Source organism: Dipteris shenzhenensis, chromosome 31 (assembly GCF_047967505.1).
Source record: "Dipteris shenzhenensis isolate YYH24624 ecotype China chromosome 31, Dip_SZ_1.0, whole genome shotgun sequence".
In the NCBI taxonomy this organism is placed as follows: Eukaryota; Viridiplantae; Streptophyta; class Polypodiopsida; order Gleicheniales; family Dipteridaceae; genus Dipteris; species Dipteris shenzhenensis.
In genome coordinates, this window is record NC_141626.1 from 16,676,888 (window position 1) to 16,696,149 (window position 19,262).

At 40.3% G+C, this 19,262-nt stretch overlaps 1 protein-coding gene and 1 pseudogene across 1 annotated transcript; one reads left to right on the top strand and one right to left on the bottom strand.

Annotated features, from left to right (window-relative positions):
* Positions 1 to 242: 242 nt before the first annotated feature.
* On the top strand, positions 243 to 3,186 carry LOC147881112 (heat shock cognate protein 80-like). The gene is made up of 4 exons (XM_087402211.1): positions 243 to 546; positions 765 to 906; positions 995 to 1,272; positions 1,397 to 3,186. Exons 1-4 carry the CDS (start codon positions 421 to 423, stop codon positions 2,957 to 2,959), a joined length of 2,109 nt encoding a protein of 702 aa, XP_087258337.1. The 5' UTR covers positions 243 to 420; the 3' UTR covers positions 2,960 to 3,186.
* Positions 3,187 to 3,313: 127 nt separating this feature from the next.
* Positions 3,314 to 10,276, bottom strand: LOC147881113 (uncharacterized; annotated as a pseudogene).
* Positions 10,277 to 19,262: the final 8,986 nt, after the last annotated feature.

Here is a 19,262-nt window from a genome sequence, read left to right on the forward strand (position 1 = left end):
CCGGCCTAGTTTTCCTACAAATCATCTGAGTGTATTTTTTTCCACTTTTTTAAATCTTGGGCAAGCCTTATGAATGATTAAATATCATTCACCTTGTTTTTTTTTCACCTTGTTTTTTTTGGGGGAGCTTGTGGAGGGGTGAAGCAATTTTGAGAAAGTTCTAGAGGGTAGTAGAGACCTCTTTTGGAACCTCTTAATATAACCCTTCGTCTTAATAAAAAACCAACAAAAAGCTTGTTTTCATCTTGCCATCGCCATACGTAGTCTCCAAATCGCCATAGCCAACAAGCTTGCTTCTTCTTCTTCTTCATCGCCATCGGCATAGCCTTCAACAAGCTCTCTTCTTCTTCTTCATCTCCATCGCCATCGCCATATCCATCAAGCTTCCTCATCTCCATCGCCTCTACTTCTTCTGCGTCCATGGCTTCCGACGTTGAGACCTTCGCCTTCCAAGCCGAAATCAACCAGCTCCTCAGCCTCATCATCAACACCTTCTACAGTAACAAGGAGATCTTCCTCCGCGAGCTCATCAGTAACTCTTCCGATGTACGCGTTCTCTTTCACCGCCTTCTGCTGTGCTTTCTGTTTACTTGCTGCTTCCTGTCTGTTTTCCCCGAGTTTTCAACCTTCTTGAAGCTTTTTTCTTCAGTTTCTTCCCCTTCGCGTTGCGAGCTTCTGCTTGTAAAAAATTTTCCGTTAATCGCATAGCCTTGCGAGATTCTGATCGTCTTGAAACTGTTTTTCTGTGCTTGCTTTTAAATTAGGCGCTGGATAAGATCCGGTTCGAGAGTTTGACGGATAAAAGCAAGCTGGACTCCCAGCCGGAACTGTACATCCACATCGTCCCCGACAAATCAAACAACACGTTGTCGATTATTGACAGTGGCATTGGCATGACAAAAGCAGGTATGTATCTCTGTCTGGTTTTCGTAACGTTTCTATCCACCGCGTCTTCTCGAGATTAGTAACTCACGTCGTCAATAAAATTGTGCAGATCTTGTGAACAATCTTGGAACCATTGCACGTTCCGGTACCAAGGAGTTCATGGAGGCGCTTCAGGCCGGTGCGGATGTGAGCATGATCGGGCAGTTTGGTGTAGGTTTCTATTCCGCTTATTTGGTGGCTGAGAAGGTGGTTGTGACCAGTAAGCACAATGACGATGAGCAATACATCTGGGAATCTCAAGCCGGCGGTTCCTTCACTGTGACACGTGATAATGGAGAGCCCCTCGGAAGGGGAACGAAGATAACTCTACATCTGAAAGAGGATCAGGTATGTATTGTATCAGCGAGGTACCGTCTATTCTGGTATACGGGATGATCTTCGAGGCTTGATCGATATGTTTCATCAGGTGCTTTACACCAAATTTGCTGATCAGTGAATGTGTTTGCTGCAGTTGGAATATCTGGAGGAAAGGAGGTTGAAAGATCTCATTAAGAAGCATTCAGAATTCATCAGCTATCCTATCTCATTGTGGACTGAGAAGACTACGGAGAAGGAAGTACCTGACGAAGACGAAGAGGAGGAGAAGGAAGACAAAGAGGAAGAAGGCAAGATTGAAGAGATCGAGGAGGAGAAGGACAAGAATAAAAAGAAGACAAAGAAGGTCAAGGAGGTGTCGCATGAGTGGACACTCATCAACACGCAGAAGCCTATTTGGATGAGGAAACCTGAAGAGATTACAAAGGAGGAGTATGCGGCCTTCTACAAGAGCCTTACGAACGACTGGGAAGATCACCTCGCCGTGAAGCATTTTTCAGTAGAAGGGCAATTGGAGTTCAAGGCCGTCCTCTTCGTTCCCAGGAAAGCACCGTTTGACCTCTTCGACACGAGAAAGAAGCTGAACAACATCAAGCTTTACGTACGCAGGGTCTTCATCATGGACAACTGTGAGGACCTTATCCCTGAGTACCTGAGTTTCGTCAAAGGCGTGGTTGATTCGGAGGATTTGCCCCTGAACATTTCTCGTGAGATGCTGCAGCAGAACAAGATTCTGAAGGTGATTCGTAAGAATCTGGTCAAAAAGTGTCTTGAGATGTTCTTTGAAATTGCCGAGAACAAGGAAGATTACAACAAGTTTTACGAGGGGTTCTCTAAGAACATCAAATTAGGTGTTCATGAGGATAGTCAGAATAGGGCCAAGCTGGCTGAGCTTCTCCGCTTCTATTCCACCAAAAGTGGAGATGAGATGACCAGTCTAAAGGACTACGTTACAAGGATGAAGGAGGGCCAAAGCGACATCTATTACATCACAGGCGAAAGCAAGAAAGCGGTGGAAAACTCTCCCTTCTTAGAGAAGCTGAAGAAGAAAGGTTACGAGGTTCTGTTCATGGTGGATGCCATTGACGAGTATGCTGTTGGCCAGCTGAAGGAGTTCGATGGGAAGAAATTGGTCTCTGCAACCAAGGAAGGTCTGAAGCTGGAAGATTCGGAAGACGAGAAGATGAGAAAAGAGGAATTAAAAAGCAAGTTCGAGGCTCTGTGCAAGGTGATGAAGGACATTCTGGGAGACAAAGTGGAGAAGGTAGTTGTATCCGATCGGGTTGTCGATTCTCCTTGCTGTTTAGTGACAGGAGAGTATGGCTGGTCAGCTAACATGGAGAGAATCATGAAGGCTCAAGCTCTTCGTGATAGCAGCATGTCCAGCTACATGTCTAGCAAGAAAACTATGGAGATTAACCCCGAGAATCCTATTATGGATGAGCTGAGGAAACGAGCTGAAGCTGATAAGAATGATAAGTCTGTCAAAGATCTGGTGCTTCTGTTGTTTGAGACTGCATTGCTTACATCCGGCTTCAGTTTGGAAGATCCAAACACCTTCGGCAACAGAATTCACAGGATGCTGAAACTAGGTCTGAGCATTGATGACGATGCAGCTGCAGCTGGGGAAGATGAGGAGATGGCTGCCCCTGAAGAGGAGGGAGATGCTGAGGGAAGCAGGATGGAAGAAGTTGATTAAACGGTGAAGTCTGAGAGGAGAAATTTTTGCAATTGATGAGCGGCAAGGTACTTACCATGTATCTTAATGCGGTGTGTATCAGAATTTTGTACATTTTGATTAGTTGAGAGATGAGAGATGGTTCTGAGATGAGAGATGCGTTTGTACTTTTAGTTGCTTGTCCTTAGTCTAGTGGTCCAATTGATGTAATATCTCATTTTGTATCCAAGCAAAGTGTCATATTTGGTACATAAGTAATTGGTACTCAACATATTACTGAAGGCCATTTCTCACTTCTCTTTTTAAACTACGTTTAAAAGTTCGTGAACATTCAAAATAAATTCCCTGTTGTTTAAGTTGTGCTAGTAAACTACATTAAACATCTGACTCGGGACCTTCTCCTGTGCTGGTATAAAGTATATTGAGAGTTAGCTTCCTGTAATATAAACTTCCTGTTATGTTGTTGGTAAACAAATGAAAAGCTATAAGCTTCCTGTTATGTTGTGCAGGTATTCTTGTTATGTTGGGCTGGCAAACAAATTAAAAGCTATAAACTACCTGTTTTGTTGCGCTGGTAAACAAATTAAAAGCTAACAACTCGTTACTTTAGTCGATCAAAAGGTATGAATAAACTAGTCGATCAAAAGGGTATGTCTATGTCGATTGTCTTCCATTTCCATTACTACTTGCATGTAATAGTAGGCCTAATCATTGTAGTTGACGATGATTTTGTATAACTGTAGATTTAATCTTGGCATTCGATACTCAGCAAAAACGAGAGTATAGCATCTCAAATCGAACGAAAGTAGCATGCTCACGTACCGAGTTGTAGATTTAATATTGATTTTGCAGTACTTGATGTAATCTTGATTTAAACAGGACCTTTAGTAATAATCTGTTCTTTTTCTCTCTTAACAAGAGCTTTGGGGGAGGACGATTGGAGAATTGGGGACTGGGGGATTCTTCCAATTGAATCTACTCCATCCGATACATTTAGTGTTGTGCGCGGGACAAGTCACCATTTAGATTTCTTTCACAAACCGTTTCATTCCTCGTATCTCTTCGTTCACCTCCAGAAGGTTGATCAGAAGCGTACAAACCACTATCGCATCACCAATCAACTCCAATTTCGCTTCGCCATACTCCACTTGCAAGAGCATGTTTCTAGCATCTCGGTCGTTGCTCACATTCTCTGGATTCACTTCGCCATACTCCACTTGCAAGAGCATGTTTCGAGCATCTTCGTCGTTGCTCACATTCTGAGGATCCTTCCATGTCCCGGTCGCACCTATGTCTGTAACAGCCTCGAAGAAATTGAAAATATAAGCCTTCTTCTGTGGCGACACAAGTGACAGAAGCTCGCGTTGGTCCCTGTCCAAGGAGTGTCCAAGCTGACGCTGGTGTAGGAATCGCCAAACAATACAGCCCATAACAAAGATTTTGAATCGAATAGCAGATCTTCACCTTCGTTTGTTCTGAACGCAGGAGAGATGACGGCGAGGCCCTGTGTCGGGGCATCCTCATGCAAGTAGCCTTTTGCAACTAGCACCTCCCATTTACAAATTGGCCACTTTTCGTATACCCACCGCAGGAGCTTGCTATGATCGAGCTGTGCTTTTTTGAGATGCGCAATGATTTCTGGCTGCAGACTGGAGGATGCTTGCAACGAAGCAGTGGACTTAGAAGCAAAGCACTTTTTCTTGTAACATTGAAGGAACACATCATACATGAAATCTTCAGGATCGAAGCACTGTGGAAATGTATTCAATTCCGTGGGTTTGAGAGGCGGAACTCCGGAAACCCGAGTGATAGATTTTTCCAGGTTCGAAGGCGTCCACTCTGAACAAGCATAAATAGAACACCGCTCTCAAAATCGTTGAGATGTATGCTCTCATAAATAACAAGAGATCGACACATATAGAAAAGCAGATAGGCAGAGATACACACAGATAGATTAAATCTCAGATACTTCGTATTAGATGAATCAATGTGATAGGCAGAGATACACACAGATAGGTTAAATCTCAGATACTTCGTATTAGATGAATCAATGTGGTTACATAGTTTGAGTACGAAGGATCATGTCTGCCTCTTAGTATTTCTTTACATTGAATAATTATTAGTGTTTAATATTATATTTCTACACACCCCCTTAATGTTAATATACTAACTAACTATTCTTTTAAGTTCTGAGTTAGTACAACATATTTCATCTTTTAGTGTTGGCAGTGGTTTTGTTAGAAAGCTTGCCCACATAAGCTCAGTTGGTGTATGTTCTAGTTGGAGCTTATGTTCCTCAATCATTTCCCTTATGAAATGATACTTGAGGTCAACATGTTTTGTCTTTTCGGAATGTTTAGGATTCTTTGCAAGATAAATGCATGATAAGTTGTCACGGAATAACTTCAGAGATATCTTTGGTATGAGCTTCAGTTCATCTACTAGCATTTGTATCCAAAGACCTTCTTTTGTTGCGAAAGCGACAGCAACAAATTCAGCTTCAACTGATGATAATGCAACAGAAACTTGTTTCTTTGATTATCACGTTACTACTCCACCTGCAAACACAAAAGTAAACCCAGCAGTAGATCTCCTAGTGTCTATTCCCCCCCCCCCCCGAATCTGAATCAGACCAACCAATAATTGCGTTGAGATGATTGAGAGTGGAGTGGCATGTATAGGTGATGCCCATATTGCGGGTGTACTTGAGATACCTAACAACACGTTGTAGCATTTTCCAGTGTTTGATGCCAAGATTGTGCATGAACCTAGACAAGTGATTGATGCTATAACATATGTCAAGACGAGTGCCTGTGACGAGATAACAAAGTTTCCCAATGAGTTAATGGTATGGGAATTGTGACATGAATTGTTTATTAATATCAGATTGTGGGGAATCTAATAATGATCATTTGTTGGTAACTGGAATGGGTGTAGTGGCAGGTTTAATATGTGTGAGACCATATTCATGAAGTATTTCATCTAAAAATTTAGTTTGATGAAGAGTGAGAGTGCCTACGACCCTATCACGTGTAACCTGTAGTCCTAAGAAAAAGGTGAGCGGACCAAGGTCGGTAATGGCGAATGTAGATGCTATTTCATTTTTGGCTTGAGTGATAACCTCTTCAGATGATCTTATAACAGGAATGTCATCCACATATAGTGCTATTACTAAAAAAGAATTTGAAGAACGACGAATGTAAATGTTTGGTTTTGAGAGGAGACGAGAATACCTGTGTTGTAGCGTGAAGGCATTGAAGCGTTGGAACCATAGTCGTGGAGATTGCTTTAGTCCGTACAGCAAACGATGAAGCCTGCAAACGTGGTGTGGTTGCTGACTATCGACAAAGTAAGGAGGTTGATCCATATAAATTTCTTCAGGGAGGTCTCCTTGGAGGAATGCCGTTTGAACATCCAAATGATGGATTTAAAGGTCAAGAGATGTGGCAAAGGCTAGAAGAATGCAAAAGAGGGAGATTTTTCATAAGTCCAATGATTCAAAAAATGAAAGAAACCATGGGGCAAGTAATTTGGTAGAAATCATAAGGGAGGTAGGCCCAGGTAAAGTTGTATAGATCTTTTTGGACAATGCAAAGAGTTGTAAAAAGACTAGTAGACTATTACAATGAGAGTTTTAGCATTTGTATACATCAACGTGATGCACTCACACCTTGAACTTGGTGTTGAAATATTGATACAAGTATGTTCCGTGGTTTAAGGAGATTGTACATGATGCTCGTGAAATTGTTAAGTTTGTATGATTGCATCAACGACAATACACAATTCAAGGGTTGTGTCCAAAATGTTACAACTAGCTACATCAATACCAATTTGCACAACCATTACACATTACAGTCATTGATTTAAAAATAACACATTTTTTATTGAAACATTCTATTGTGATGTATAGCTAAGTATTGAGGCAAGGAGGGCTTATTTGCATCTGCCAATGTATAAGCATTAGCTAAAACTACATCCGCATGGAAATGGTCAATGATGAATGGTGGTAGTTGTGAACTACATCCACTTGCTATGAGGACTTTAGCACAACCATGCTCCAAGGAATTGAAGCCACTACAAGTGCATCCACAATACTTTGAGGAATAGATCCCTAAAATATTGGGCTAAAAAGCTTGTATATAGTTATTGCAATCATAAAATGCTATTTATCTTTAAGGATGTGAGATATGAAGAGCGAGCTCCAAAATGGATGTATGACGTCTTTCTTGATTCCAACCATTGTGTTGATGGAACTGAGGAATAGAGTGCTAGAAGATTGAGCTAAAAAGCTTGTATATAGCTATTGCAATCATAAAACATTATTGCCTTAAGGGATGTGAATTATGAAGAGTGAGATCCAAAATGGATGTATGATTCCACCCATTGTGTTGAGGTTCCATCATTGAAACTATCAAAACAATCCAAATAAATGAGGAGCAAGAGCTAGAAGGTGACACTCCCAATGAGGATGATGAGGAAGATGATATGGATGATGAGGAAGATGAGGATGAGGAAGACCTTAGGGAGGAAAGTGATATGGATGATGAGGATGAGGAGGAAAGTGATGATGACTCTTATAGTCAAAATCTTGATGATGAAAGTCAACTGGATTGTGGACTCCTTTGACAAATGAGATAAATGTTTTGAAAGTTGAATTTACTTTTGGGCCTTTTCTGTCGTGTTTGTTTTGATAGTTGAAACTTTAGAATTTTCTATTCAAAAAAATAGTTTTTGTGAATTCAATGATTAAAGAGATAGATATTTTAATGTAGCATGTGGTGCAATACCAATTTGATGATACAATCCTTATTTGAAGTTGTACACGCTATCATTAGAGCCGACCTTGTGACAATAACTAAAATATTAACATTGGGATTGATGCACTCTAGCCCCAATGTTGATATTCTAGGATCACTCTAACCATGATGTGCACTGATCAATGTTCAAATTGTAAAAAAAATTTGGGGTTGATCAATGTTTGAGTAATGCAACTTGCACACTTTTTGATGGTATATGCTCATGTAAGGTGCTAGTAATACATTGAGAGGTTGGATTATTACTAGTGTGTGTTTATGTGCATTTTGTGTGCCTTGGTTTAATGTTGTAATGGTTGCTTCAATTTCTACATGCCTATTTTAATGGGTTTGCTTCAATGCACAACACATTATGTACATAATTCAATATTAAGAATTCAAGATGCATCACGCTAAACATATGGTGTTTCTTCCCTTTTCACCATGTGTTAGTAGAGTATATGTCAGTAAATCTTGTGCCAATTTTTTCTGCAATATTGGTTCCTTTAGTTTTTCATTAGTGATAGTTTCTCAGGTGGACAAGAATTGAAGTGAAGCAAGGAGTAGAATATCATTTGTCTTAGATGATTTGTCTAGTGGAAGCGTGAGAGATATCTTGTTAGTATATTTGTTTCTTCTAGTTCTTGGACTAGGTATTTTTTAACATGGACCTGTGTGTCCTCCTTAAAGTTTTCCTAGAGTGGTTGTCAGTTTTAGGTTCAATTTGCTAAAGACTATGATGAGAGAACATGCATTGTGGGGGGACCATGTTGGAGTGTTATTTGGTCGGTTCTTGAATAGCAACAAAGAAGCTCCAAATAGAGCTTAGAAGAAAATTTGGGTGGCTCAGCAAACGAGGTCAAAACAATAAAATGAAATTGATCCAAGAGGAATGATTATTGGTGAAGACTATGTGGAAGGTCATTGGATGCTCAATCCTGTAAAAAGCTCTACACACACATAATGAAGAGGGAAGAGATGATTTGTATCTCTTACTAAACAAAAGGACATGATACAATATACATTGAGGTGGGTGGCCCTAAGTACATAAGGGCTTTTCTAACTCATTTAGGTCCTTTATAGAGTTTTGTACATCTATCCATGTATACATGCATGTACACCATATGTACACTTATATGTACACCATATGTACACTTATATGAGACCTCAAAGACATACTTTCACTTTCCTCCTCTAAATTTCCCTCCTCCTCCTCACCCTCTCTCCCTCTCCCTTTGATCCTCTCAATTTCGTTTTGTATTTCAAGATGTAACTCCTCCTCTAGCTCTCTCTCATTTTCCTTGTGTTTTAAGACAAGCACCTTACCTAAAACACCTCTCCCTCTCACCCCTTCTATCTTCTTTGATATTTTGGTGATATGTCTCCCTCTTCCTTTCCTCCTCTCCCTACCCCTTTTAATTTCTCTCCCTCTTAATTTTTCTCTCCTCCTTTCTCCTTCTGGTTCCATGTATCTCACTCACTTTCCCCTTCTAAATTTTCATCTCCCCCACTTTCCATCTCTCAATTTCTAGCTCCCTCCCACTTGATCTTCCTTACCCAAAGCCCTCTCTCTCTCTCTCTCTCTCTCTCTCTCTCTCTCTCATGTCATAGCCCTATTCTCTTCTACGTTGCATTTTCCCACCATAGCCCTGTTGTATTCCATGTTGTATTGCCTTGCTAGAGCCCTACTCTATGTCATGCCTACTCCCCCCTCTGCTCTACTCTGCTTTGCTCTACCTTACTCCCTATATTCTTCCCACATTACTTCATGATTTCCCCCCACTCACCATAGCTCCTATAGGCTCAAGCTTGCTCATCCATAGCCTACATACATGACATTTTTGGACTCCAAAGTACTTGCTATAGATTCCAAAGTACTTGCTTTTTTAGACTCCAAAGTACTTGTTGCTATAGATTCTTGACTACCTTTCTTTGCACCAGCAACGTCTCTCTATCTCTCTTTATTGGGACTATTAGCTTCTCTAGATCCCCACATTGCGGCCCTTCTCAGAAATGGAAGGTGGGAAGTACTGTGTACCCTTCTCCCCTCCATAATTTTAGTAAGGAAATCTATAAAGGATTTAAAAAAGGGGAATTGAAAATTGAAATCAATATGGAAAAAGGAGACAAAGGTGAGACGAAGGAGCAAAATCCTAACAAGTTAAAGAAACGTCAAAAGTACCTCAAACAACCACCAAAAGGAGAGATCGAGGCATCAACAATCATTGCGACCATAATAGCTTACAGACAGATAGCACGCCTATATAGAAGGTAGCCATCACAACCTTAATAGCTTTATATTTAGCCTTAATAGCTTACACATAGATAGCACTTCTCTATAAAAGGTAGCCATCACAGTCTAGCTTTAGATTTAGCCCTCAACCTTAGCAACTTCAACTTTTGCCTTGGCTTTGAAATCATCATCCTCCTCGTCACTATCTTTGGTGATAATAGTACCATCAGTATCACTGACACTAGTATCGACACCAACATCGGTGTCAGTATCAGTGACAACCTTGGCATGCCCTCCTCGTCTGACCACCATTGTACACAACTATACATCCTCACAGTACGCCTCCTTCTTATCACCCTACCCCCAAAGCATCCCTTCTATGGTTGGACTCGCCTTAAAACATTCTAGATTTCTCCCCACCACTCTAGGCCTTTTGCCCCTCTTTTCCTTACCCCCCCCCCACTCATTCCCCATTCATGCTTCATCACTCAACCCCCATTCATGCCCTACCCATATTCATCACTCTAGGCACCCCAATTCACTCAAGGCTTGGGAGTAGATTTTCATGGGACTAGATTGACATAGACGTTCGTTTGCTTACATACATGAGATATGGAGCAAGGTCATCTCCTATGTAACCTTGATCAAGAAATATTATGGCAGCAACAACCTCAAGCAGTGAGCTAGCATTGTGCAAGTACAAATGACCACCAATGTAATCAGCTATCACAGAGATTCTAGATGGGTGGGCATTGCAAAATGGGAGGTTGTGATAACCTATTTTGGAGCAACAATAATAGAGAGCCATTAAGTCTCTTAACATCAGATCCGAGGGAGATGATGTGACCAACTTTGTGGCTTCCACACTAGGAGTCCCTGAGCATGGGATTTGGGGCGTCTAGTGCATAGGATGAGACCCCACTTGAGAGCGGACTCTTATCATCCAATTTAGGGACACTCGTGCTCACCCTTTAACACTACATAAACAATCCGTTCTATGGGATCACCCCCAAATCTACTTGGATGAGGACCTCACACCTATGTAGGTAGAGGGGAGACTATTATAAAACAAGATGAGAGTGCTACATGGGAAAAGAGTTCACAAGGTGGAAAGGAGAGAGACAAGATGGGGGACCACACAAGAAGATAAGACAACCCACAAAGGCCTCATATAGCTATCAGCCTTATCTAAGGACAGCTACAATGTGATCCACACAAAATGAAAGGTACCACCTAGTTTATAGGCTACAAAGCCCTCCACATCCATCCTATCCAATATCATTGTCTATCAATCACATTTATGTACATCAACATACTCTCCTAGAGGTTTGAACATATTATAAAATTGGGAAGAGACCTAGGGAGTATCATAGACTTGAGATATGGGGCTTGATTTATGTGGAAAATTGAGGCAAAGGGTTGTCGCACACAATTGAGAGTGCGTAACCGCCTAGCCCACATGGGAGACTTTTCCACACACACCATGCATGTGGGAGGATGCATTTATTGGGAGAGACCACCTCTTTTGGCTATAAAAGGAGGGGGCTATTCCTTGATGAGACACGCTCATTCTTGTAAAGCCACCTAGCTAGTACTTTGATTTCCCCCTTCTCTTCCTTCCAAATAAAGCATGGTCCTCTTTCCTTGATGTCTCCATCTTAACATTCCTCCTCCAATCATGTACATGCTTCTCTTCCCCCTCTCCCTTTCCCCTTGTGCCATAGTCTCCCTCTTCATTCCCTCCCCTTCTAATCCCTTTTCCCCTCCCATGATAATGTTTCGCCCCCACATTCTCCTTTCCTCTATGGCCCTTGAGCGTTGCCATGCTTAGTGTCTAGCCACTTGTCTTGATTTCTTTTCTGGCTAATAGTACTCACTTCAAACCCCCTATGTTGAGTTGCATGAAAAGTATGTTGCCCATTGGATATTCTCTAGATGGTCAAAGTCATCATAAACAACCTTTTTTGTAAACTGTTATGCACACTGTTAAAAACTATGATTTGAGGTGTGCTATTGGAATTTTCTCATACCCGATGGGTACTATAATAATCTAACATAGCAATTCCACATATTTTGATGCATGTGCAAAGTATCATGTCCATAGGGTATGCTTTCGATGGTCAAAGTTGCCACAAACCCTATTTTTCACCAAGTGTTATGCACAACCAGTAAAAAATAGTATTTGAGGCATGTTATTCCAATGCGCTCATACCCGATGGGCATGATAATGTGCGCATACATGAATCACACATCTTATGAGGCACATGCAAACTATCTTTCCCATATGATATGCTTTGGATGGTCAAACTCGCCACAAACTTAATGTTTCACCAAGTCTTATGCACAACTAGCAAAAGACACACTCTGAGGTGTGTTATTCAAATGCGCTCATGCCCTATAGGTATGATATTTTACAGGCATCTCAATATCTTTTTATCAAATCTTCCAACATTAACATTTTCAAATCTCCTCCATTGTAGAGCAATAGTGTTATGTTCCCTCATTTCTTTTGGACAAACATGAAATTGCCCCTTCTTTAGCTTCAAACTACAATGCTTGCATGTGCCATGAATGCATTCAATGTGATGCCACTCAAGGTCTCCCTTTGGACAAACCAATGGATCCCATAGAGACCTTAGGCTACCAAACTTGGCCTTTGTTGTGACACATGATGAGGATCCAAGTTGCCTACAAACTGCGCATTCATCAGGGAGACATGGGCATTGATCCCCATGGAGCAATGGTCAAGCTGTTGAAGAACTAAAAGGAAAGCATGAAGCTGAACACAAAATGAGAATGCTTGCTTGCTTATAGAATGAAGAAAGGTGAGGTCCATATGTAGGCACCTCTTACATGAGCCACCAAGCTCCACAATCATCTCCTCAATGAGCTCCTAGAATCTCTCAATCATGCTATGTGGCATCTATACACCTTGAGATATCCCATCATACCCCCCCTCAAGGGAATGCCTTAGGCTATGTCAAGGATACATCTAGTCTCATAATTTCTCATACCATCTCATGGTGGTCAAGGATAAATCTATGGCTAGGATCGCATGCTAGCAAGGGGTTCCCAAGGGTGTGAAGTAAACAAAAAAGGGATACATAAGACCTTCCAATGGTTATCTCCCCTGCATGTACATGCACATAATGCCTGCAGGAGGTACCATGGAGCAAAACACATACACATGGCCTACATCATATGGTGACCAGAGGTGTTTACAAAGCACACAATAGTTTATTTCATTCATTTTGGAGGACTATCTAGGCAGAGTACCTTGACTCAACATAAAAAGAGAGATTTGGAGCATATATGGAGATGGTTCAAAAAGCATAATCTTCATAGGAGGCTCATCTTGTGGAGGCACATCAATTGAAAGTAGATTGGCAGTCTCTGGTTTTGTAGTTGCTTCCTTTTTGCCCTTACAATACTTTTCATGGTGATTGTTTTTGCCACAATTTTTGCAAGGATTGATCTTGAAGCAATCTTTTGAGAGGTGATTAGTCTTCCCACAATGTTTGCAAGGTGAAAACTTGCCCTTTTGAGTTTTTATGGCATAAGCTGTGTGATTGCCTCTCCGGAGTTCCATGTGCCTTTCTTCTTCTTGAAGAGCAGTAATAAGACCTTCAAGAGTAGGATTAGGAAGATTTTTCAAAGTGGTAACAACATGATCATAATCTTCAGGCATACTTTTGAGCAACACTACCATTGCATCATCTGTAGTGATTGGAGAGTTGATAGAAGCAAGTTGAGTCATGAGACTCCACATGTGATTGACATGGGCAGCCAAGGGAGTGCCACTAGCCATCTTCAATTCAAAGAAAGCAATCTTAAGTGACAATTTTGAGATGTGAGAGCTAGCACCAAAAATAATATCAAGCTTCTGCCAAGCTTCAGAAGGAGACTCCAAATCAGAAATGTGATGAATATAGTCATCTCCTAAGCCAAGAGCAATAATGCCATAGGCTTTCTCCTCTCTAGTAGGATCTCTTACCGGGTGTGTAGGAGTTGAGGATTCTCCACCATTAGAGGCTGTTGAAGAAGTTGAAGTAGGTTTGACAAGCCCCCAGAGGTTTTCCCTCATCAATGCAAACTTAACCTTCATCTGCCATGTGTGAAAGCCTTTACCATTGAACTTATCCATATTCAAGAAGGTAGCCATGAGAGGGTCTAATCCAAAATGGGTAGTGTCTACTCTCTTACAAGGCTAGAAAGAGTTGAAAAGCTTCAAAGTACAAGCATTTAGTGTAGCAATGACTAGTAACCAAATTCTATACTACAAATCATAATGGAAATGATGCTTCAACTTGCATGCTTCATAGAGGTGGCTAAATGAAAGTATTCCAAGCAAATCCAAGTATAGCAACCTAAAGGAAAGTTGTAGCCACAGTTGTACTAATGCTATTCAACACTTTAAAACATCAGAAATGCTAAAGTAGCATCTAATGTAGCACCACACTCACAACATTATTAAAAATGTCCAAAACAGAGGCCTAAACTTGGAGGGCTTATATCTCACTCCTCAAAGCAAAGAAAAGAGGGCTTTCTAGGTAGAAATAAAGCTGATATACCAAAGAAAGCCACTGAGGGGGAGAGGTGAAATGCCATGTCACGTTGCCATAGCCAGTAGCTTGAAAGTCGACTGGTTTTTTTGTTATTTCTCCCTCCCTGGTGGACCATTTCCCTTCAAATCTAGACAGGAGCTAGCTCATACTATTGTGCAAGCTTGGCTTAGAGGAATTTTGGAATGGCTGCTCCAGCAAGTCGCATTGCAAGAAATGGCATCAGGAAGAAGACGACTATTGCGTGGTTTCGTGGGCACCATTATCTAATTCCTCTGACTTGGAAGTTTGCCCATATGAAGGGTCTCTCTAGCCAAAAGGACCTCGGGAATGGTTGCTTGTAGGTAGAGAACTCAGCCCTCCAAGTGGTTTGGCAGAAAGGGGCAAAAGAGGAAGGTGAAGAAGAAGAAGAAGATGACATGGCACAAATGGGATCAAGGAGGATCATAGTGCTGTGATACCATGTTGAAGAACTAAAAGGAAATCATGAAGCTGAACACGAAATGAGAATGCTTGCTTGCTTATAGAATGAAGAAAGGTGAGGTCCATATGTAGGCCTCTTACATGAGCCACCAAGCTCCATAATCATCTCCTCAATCAGCTCCTAGAATCTCTCAATCATCCTATGTGGCATCTACCACCACCTAACAGTGCTTATGGGCACCTAACTGTGCCTCTAGCACACACACATAGAAACCAAGGTGTGCCTGGGGCATACACCTTGAGATATCCCATCACAAGCATGACCAAATTTCAAGTCATCCATAGCTTGATGGGCTAGGTGAAATTTTATGTGTGTTTTGCAACAACAAACATTCTTGTCTTTGAGTTTCCTGAGGTACGAGGGCTTACAATGCTTAAAGCTCCCCTGTCCAATTGAAATGTCACAATTCTAATCCATAAAGTTCAGAAATAGCTCTATCTACAAACCCAACATGCAAGAACAATAGTACATTGAGCCCCCTTTTGCACTACTATGAGGAAAATAAAACAAAACACAATACGTGCAAAAATGTGATCTAGTTAAACTAATCAACCTATGGGAAAACAAAACAATTTCAACCCCTGGTTTGGTTTAATACAATTACATATAATGAATCTAATAATTAAACTAATCAAGCTACTACAAAAAAAAAACAAATTCAACCACCGCATTGGATTAGGATAGTCACAATTTCAACCACCGGGCTGGTTTAGGACCAGTCACAATTTCAATCACTAGGCTGGTTTAGGATACTTATAATTTCAACTACTGGGCTGGTTTAGCCTAACGGTCACAACTTCAAAATTAGAAAATAAAAAGTATATTGCTTTTCATTTTTGAACTTCACAATTAGAAGATAACAGTATATGGATTTTTATTTTTGAATTTCAAAATTAGACAATATCAATATATTGTTTTTCATTTCTTTATTTGTGTTCAACCACAATTTTAATTAGTAACTACTGTTTAACTTGAGCTAGCACTTGGTAAGTTTAGAATAATCACATTAATTCCAATCCATGCCAGTCTAGAAATTAAGTGGTATATGACCTGAATAGTAGGAAATTAAATTTAACTAATTTGAGTACTAAGAAACACAGTAATTTCAACGATCGAGCTGGTCAACAACAAATGTCTATTCAAACACATTGGTTCAGGACAATCACATAGTTGTTGTTTGAGCCAAACCAACCATGATTGCATGATGTTCCAATCATTGGGCTGGTTTAGTAAAATAACAATATATTGATGTTCTATTGCAAAATATATTGCTAATAATTTATGTTTAACCACGCTGGTTCATGACGATTACATAAGTGGCGTTTGAGACGAACCAACCATGGTTGCATGATGTTCCAACCATCAGGTTGGTTTAGTAAAATAAAAATATATTGCTGTTAGTTTTTGTTCAACCACATTGGTGTAGGACAATGACATAGCTAGTATTTGAGCTGAACCAACCATGGTTGCATGATGTTCCAACCAACTGGTTGGTTTAGGAAAGACCTACTTTGTAGGGTCTCAAAGTTGGGATCCTATCCTCCCTTGCAATATAGTTTGAGATTTTATTTATAAATCTCAATATCTAAATTCTTCATAGGGAATTTTAAAGTTGGATCTATATTAAGCCTTGTCATTGCTTTTAGTTCGGTAAAAAGTTTTTCATAGAATTACACACATCTCTCTCTCTCTCTCTCTCTCTCTCTCTCTCTCTCTCTCTCTCTCTCTCTCTCTCTGTGTGTCTCTTTCTCTTTAAGCTATTTCCTATATTTAATATTTAGAAGAAATGGGTCTTAAGATGATAACTTTCAATTGGAATCTATATCAAAGACAAATGATCTTGAAGAAGGGGACAATTACTTGAAAGGGACTTCGATCAATTTCTAAGCGTATGATAAAATGACTCAAGCAATCTTTGAATCAAGTTGTTTGAAGTATTTAGGGAAGGCCCATCCTCTTCAATACACCTCCCGTTGAAAGCCTACTATAATATCAAACACTACATGATCAAGGCTCCTAATCATATGATGAAAGAGCTATCCTTATAGAGGTGCTCAAGAGAATTTGGAGTGACATTATTAAGAAACAATGATTATTAAATACTCGGAAGGGACTTCGACCAATTTCTGAGTGTATGATAAGATGACTCAAGAAATCTTTGAATCAAGTTGTTTGAAGTATTTAGGCAAGGCCCATCCTCTACAATACACCTCCCCTTGGAAGCCTACTATAATATCAAACACTACATGATCAAGGCTCCTAATCATATGATGAATTTGGAGTAACATTATAGAGGTGCTCAAGAGAATTTGGAGTAACATTATTAAGAAAGAATGATTATTAAAGTGGATAAACAGTTATTTCTCTTTCCAAAAGTTTATACTTACATACTAACACACACACACATGTAATTGTGTGTGTGTGTGTGTGTGTGTGTCTATCTATACACATATATTTATATGAGATATCTATATCTATATATGTATATATATATAGATAGATAGATAGAGAGAGAGAGAGAGAGAGAGAGAGAGAGAGAGATGAATGTGTGTGTGTGAACATATTGTGTATGCACCTCCCCTTCCCCATTCTCTTCCCAACCTTGTGCTTCCCAAATCCTTGAGCTACAAAACCCCTCTCTCTCTATTTTTGTATGTGCACATGGTGTGTGTTGTTGTGTTCCCCCTACCCTGTGGCTTTGTGTCTCTTTCTTATATGTGCACAACATTGACTAATACAAAAACTCTTATAACAAAACAAAATTTTATGTCGCTTTTGGAGCACCCTCATTCATTAGCTCTCCTTTTACCCACATAACTCTCTTCCCCCTCGGGTAGTGTGTGTGTATATATATATAATAAAAAATTGGATGGTAGTAGACTATGTAAATATCCTTGTCGTCTTGGAGGACCATGTCTTTATGAAAATAGGCCATGTCTATTATACGATGGGATTGATAATTTGTGCAGAGAAATAGTGTCTCGAGGTCATGTGCTATGAGTGCGCTATCAAAATTGATATCATGCTGGATTGCAATCGTTGTGATGGTGTGGAAAATATGGTTGAAGGAGTCTTCAACTATGCAGTTTGTGAAACAAAGTGAAGAGGCATGGCTGGATGCATCTAGGAGCCACTCATGGACTTTTTTGGGATCTTGATGTAGAGGATTGGATTCTCTAGCTTCCTGCAGATTTGCCATGGAGATTAATTTTTTTAGTTGCCTTTGTTGGAATATTTGCATGTATCCATTCAATCAATTGTGCATGTTGTGTCACTCTTGCCTTCAGTGCTTTCTTTTCCTCCTATGCCCTAGCATATTTCTCTTGCTCTACTGTGGCATGGCATGGTAGAACATCATAGTACGCTTGGAGGGTATCATTTTGTGACTGCTTTATGAACAAGGCTTCTTGTGTCTATTGGACACTACCTTTCTAAGTGGTTTATGTACACCACCTTTCTAAAAAAAATGGTCATAGAGGTGTGTGCACAACACTTATACATAAAGGTGTTTATTTACACCACCTTTCTAAGAGAATTGGTCATCTATTGATGTTCTTAGAGATAGTAGCTCAATTCATAAGAAGTTATAAAAATGTTTATGTAGACCACCTCTGTAAGAGATTTGGTTATGCATTGATGTTCTTAGTACTTAATCACCAAATCTTTTGTTTGGAGTTGTCAAATCTAGTTCAAAAAACAACATTACTAGTATATTCAAAAATTTTGGACTGTTTTTTAGTCCATTTCTCAAATTGGACTTTACACAAGTCCAAAAATTTTGAATAGTGTGTTTGAAGTGAAATGCACATCACTCTTGTAATGCTGTGCTATTTCACGTACAACATGCTGGAAGGGTGCACGGGGAATGAGATTGTCCACAGTGGTTTGGAACTTGCGGATCTCCTGAAGTGCCTTCATGCCTAATTTTTTGCGCCTTTGGGACCCTGCACTGCTGCCCTTTAGACATGGCTTCATGGCTTCTTGGCAGCTTTGAACTTCTTACACCTCTCCTCCCTTGCAACCACCTCTTCAGACTCCTCTTCTTGTGTCTGGTGGGTCATTTGAGGTGGCTTCTCACACCTAGGTTTCTGCTTTGTCCTTGGTCTCTTTTCCTTTTCACGAGGCTGTGTAGTAGCCCAGAAGACTATCGCGCGGGTGAACACAGTAGATTCACGGATCGAATGCGCGCACAGGTACTCAGAAGGAGCACAGATGCTACAGTTCTGCAGATGCAACTGGTACAAGAAAATAC

Coding starts and splice junctions, on each gene's coding strand:
- LOC147881112 (XM_087402211.1), top strand. CDS start 421: ATGGCTTCCGACGTTGAGACCTTCGCCTTCCAAGCCGAAATCAACCAG. Junction 547..764: donor TCATCAGTAACTCTTCCGAT/GTACGCGTTCTC, acceptor CTTTTAAATTAG/GCGCTGGATAAGATCCGGTT. Junction 907..994: donor CATTGGCATGACAAAAGCAG/GTATGTATCTCT, acceptor AAAATTGTGCAG/ATCTTGTGAACAATCTTGGA.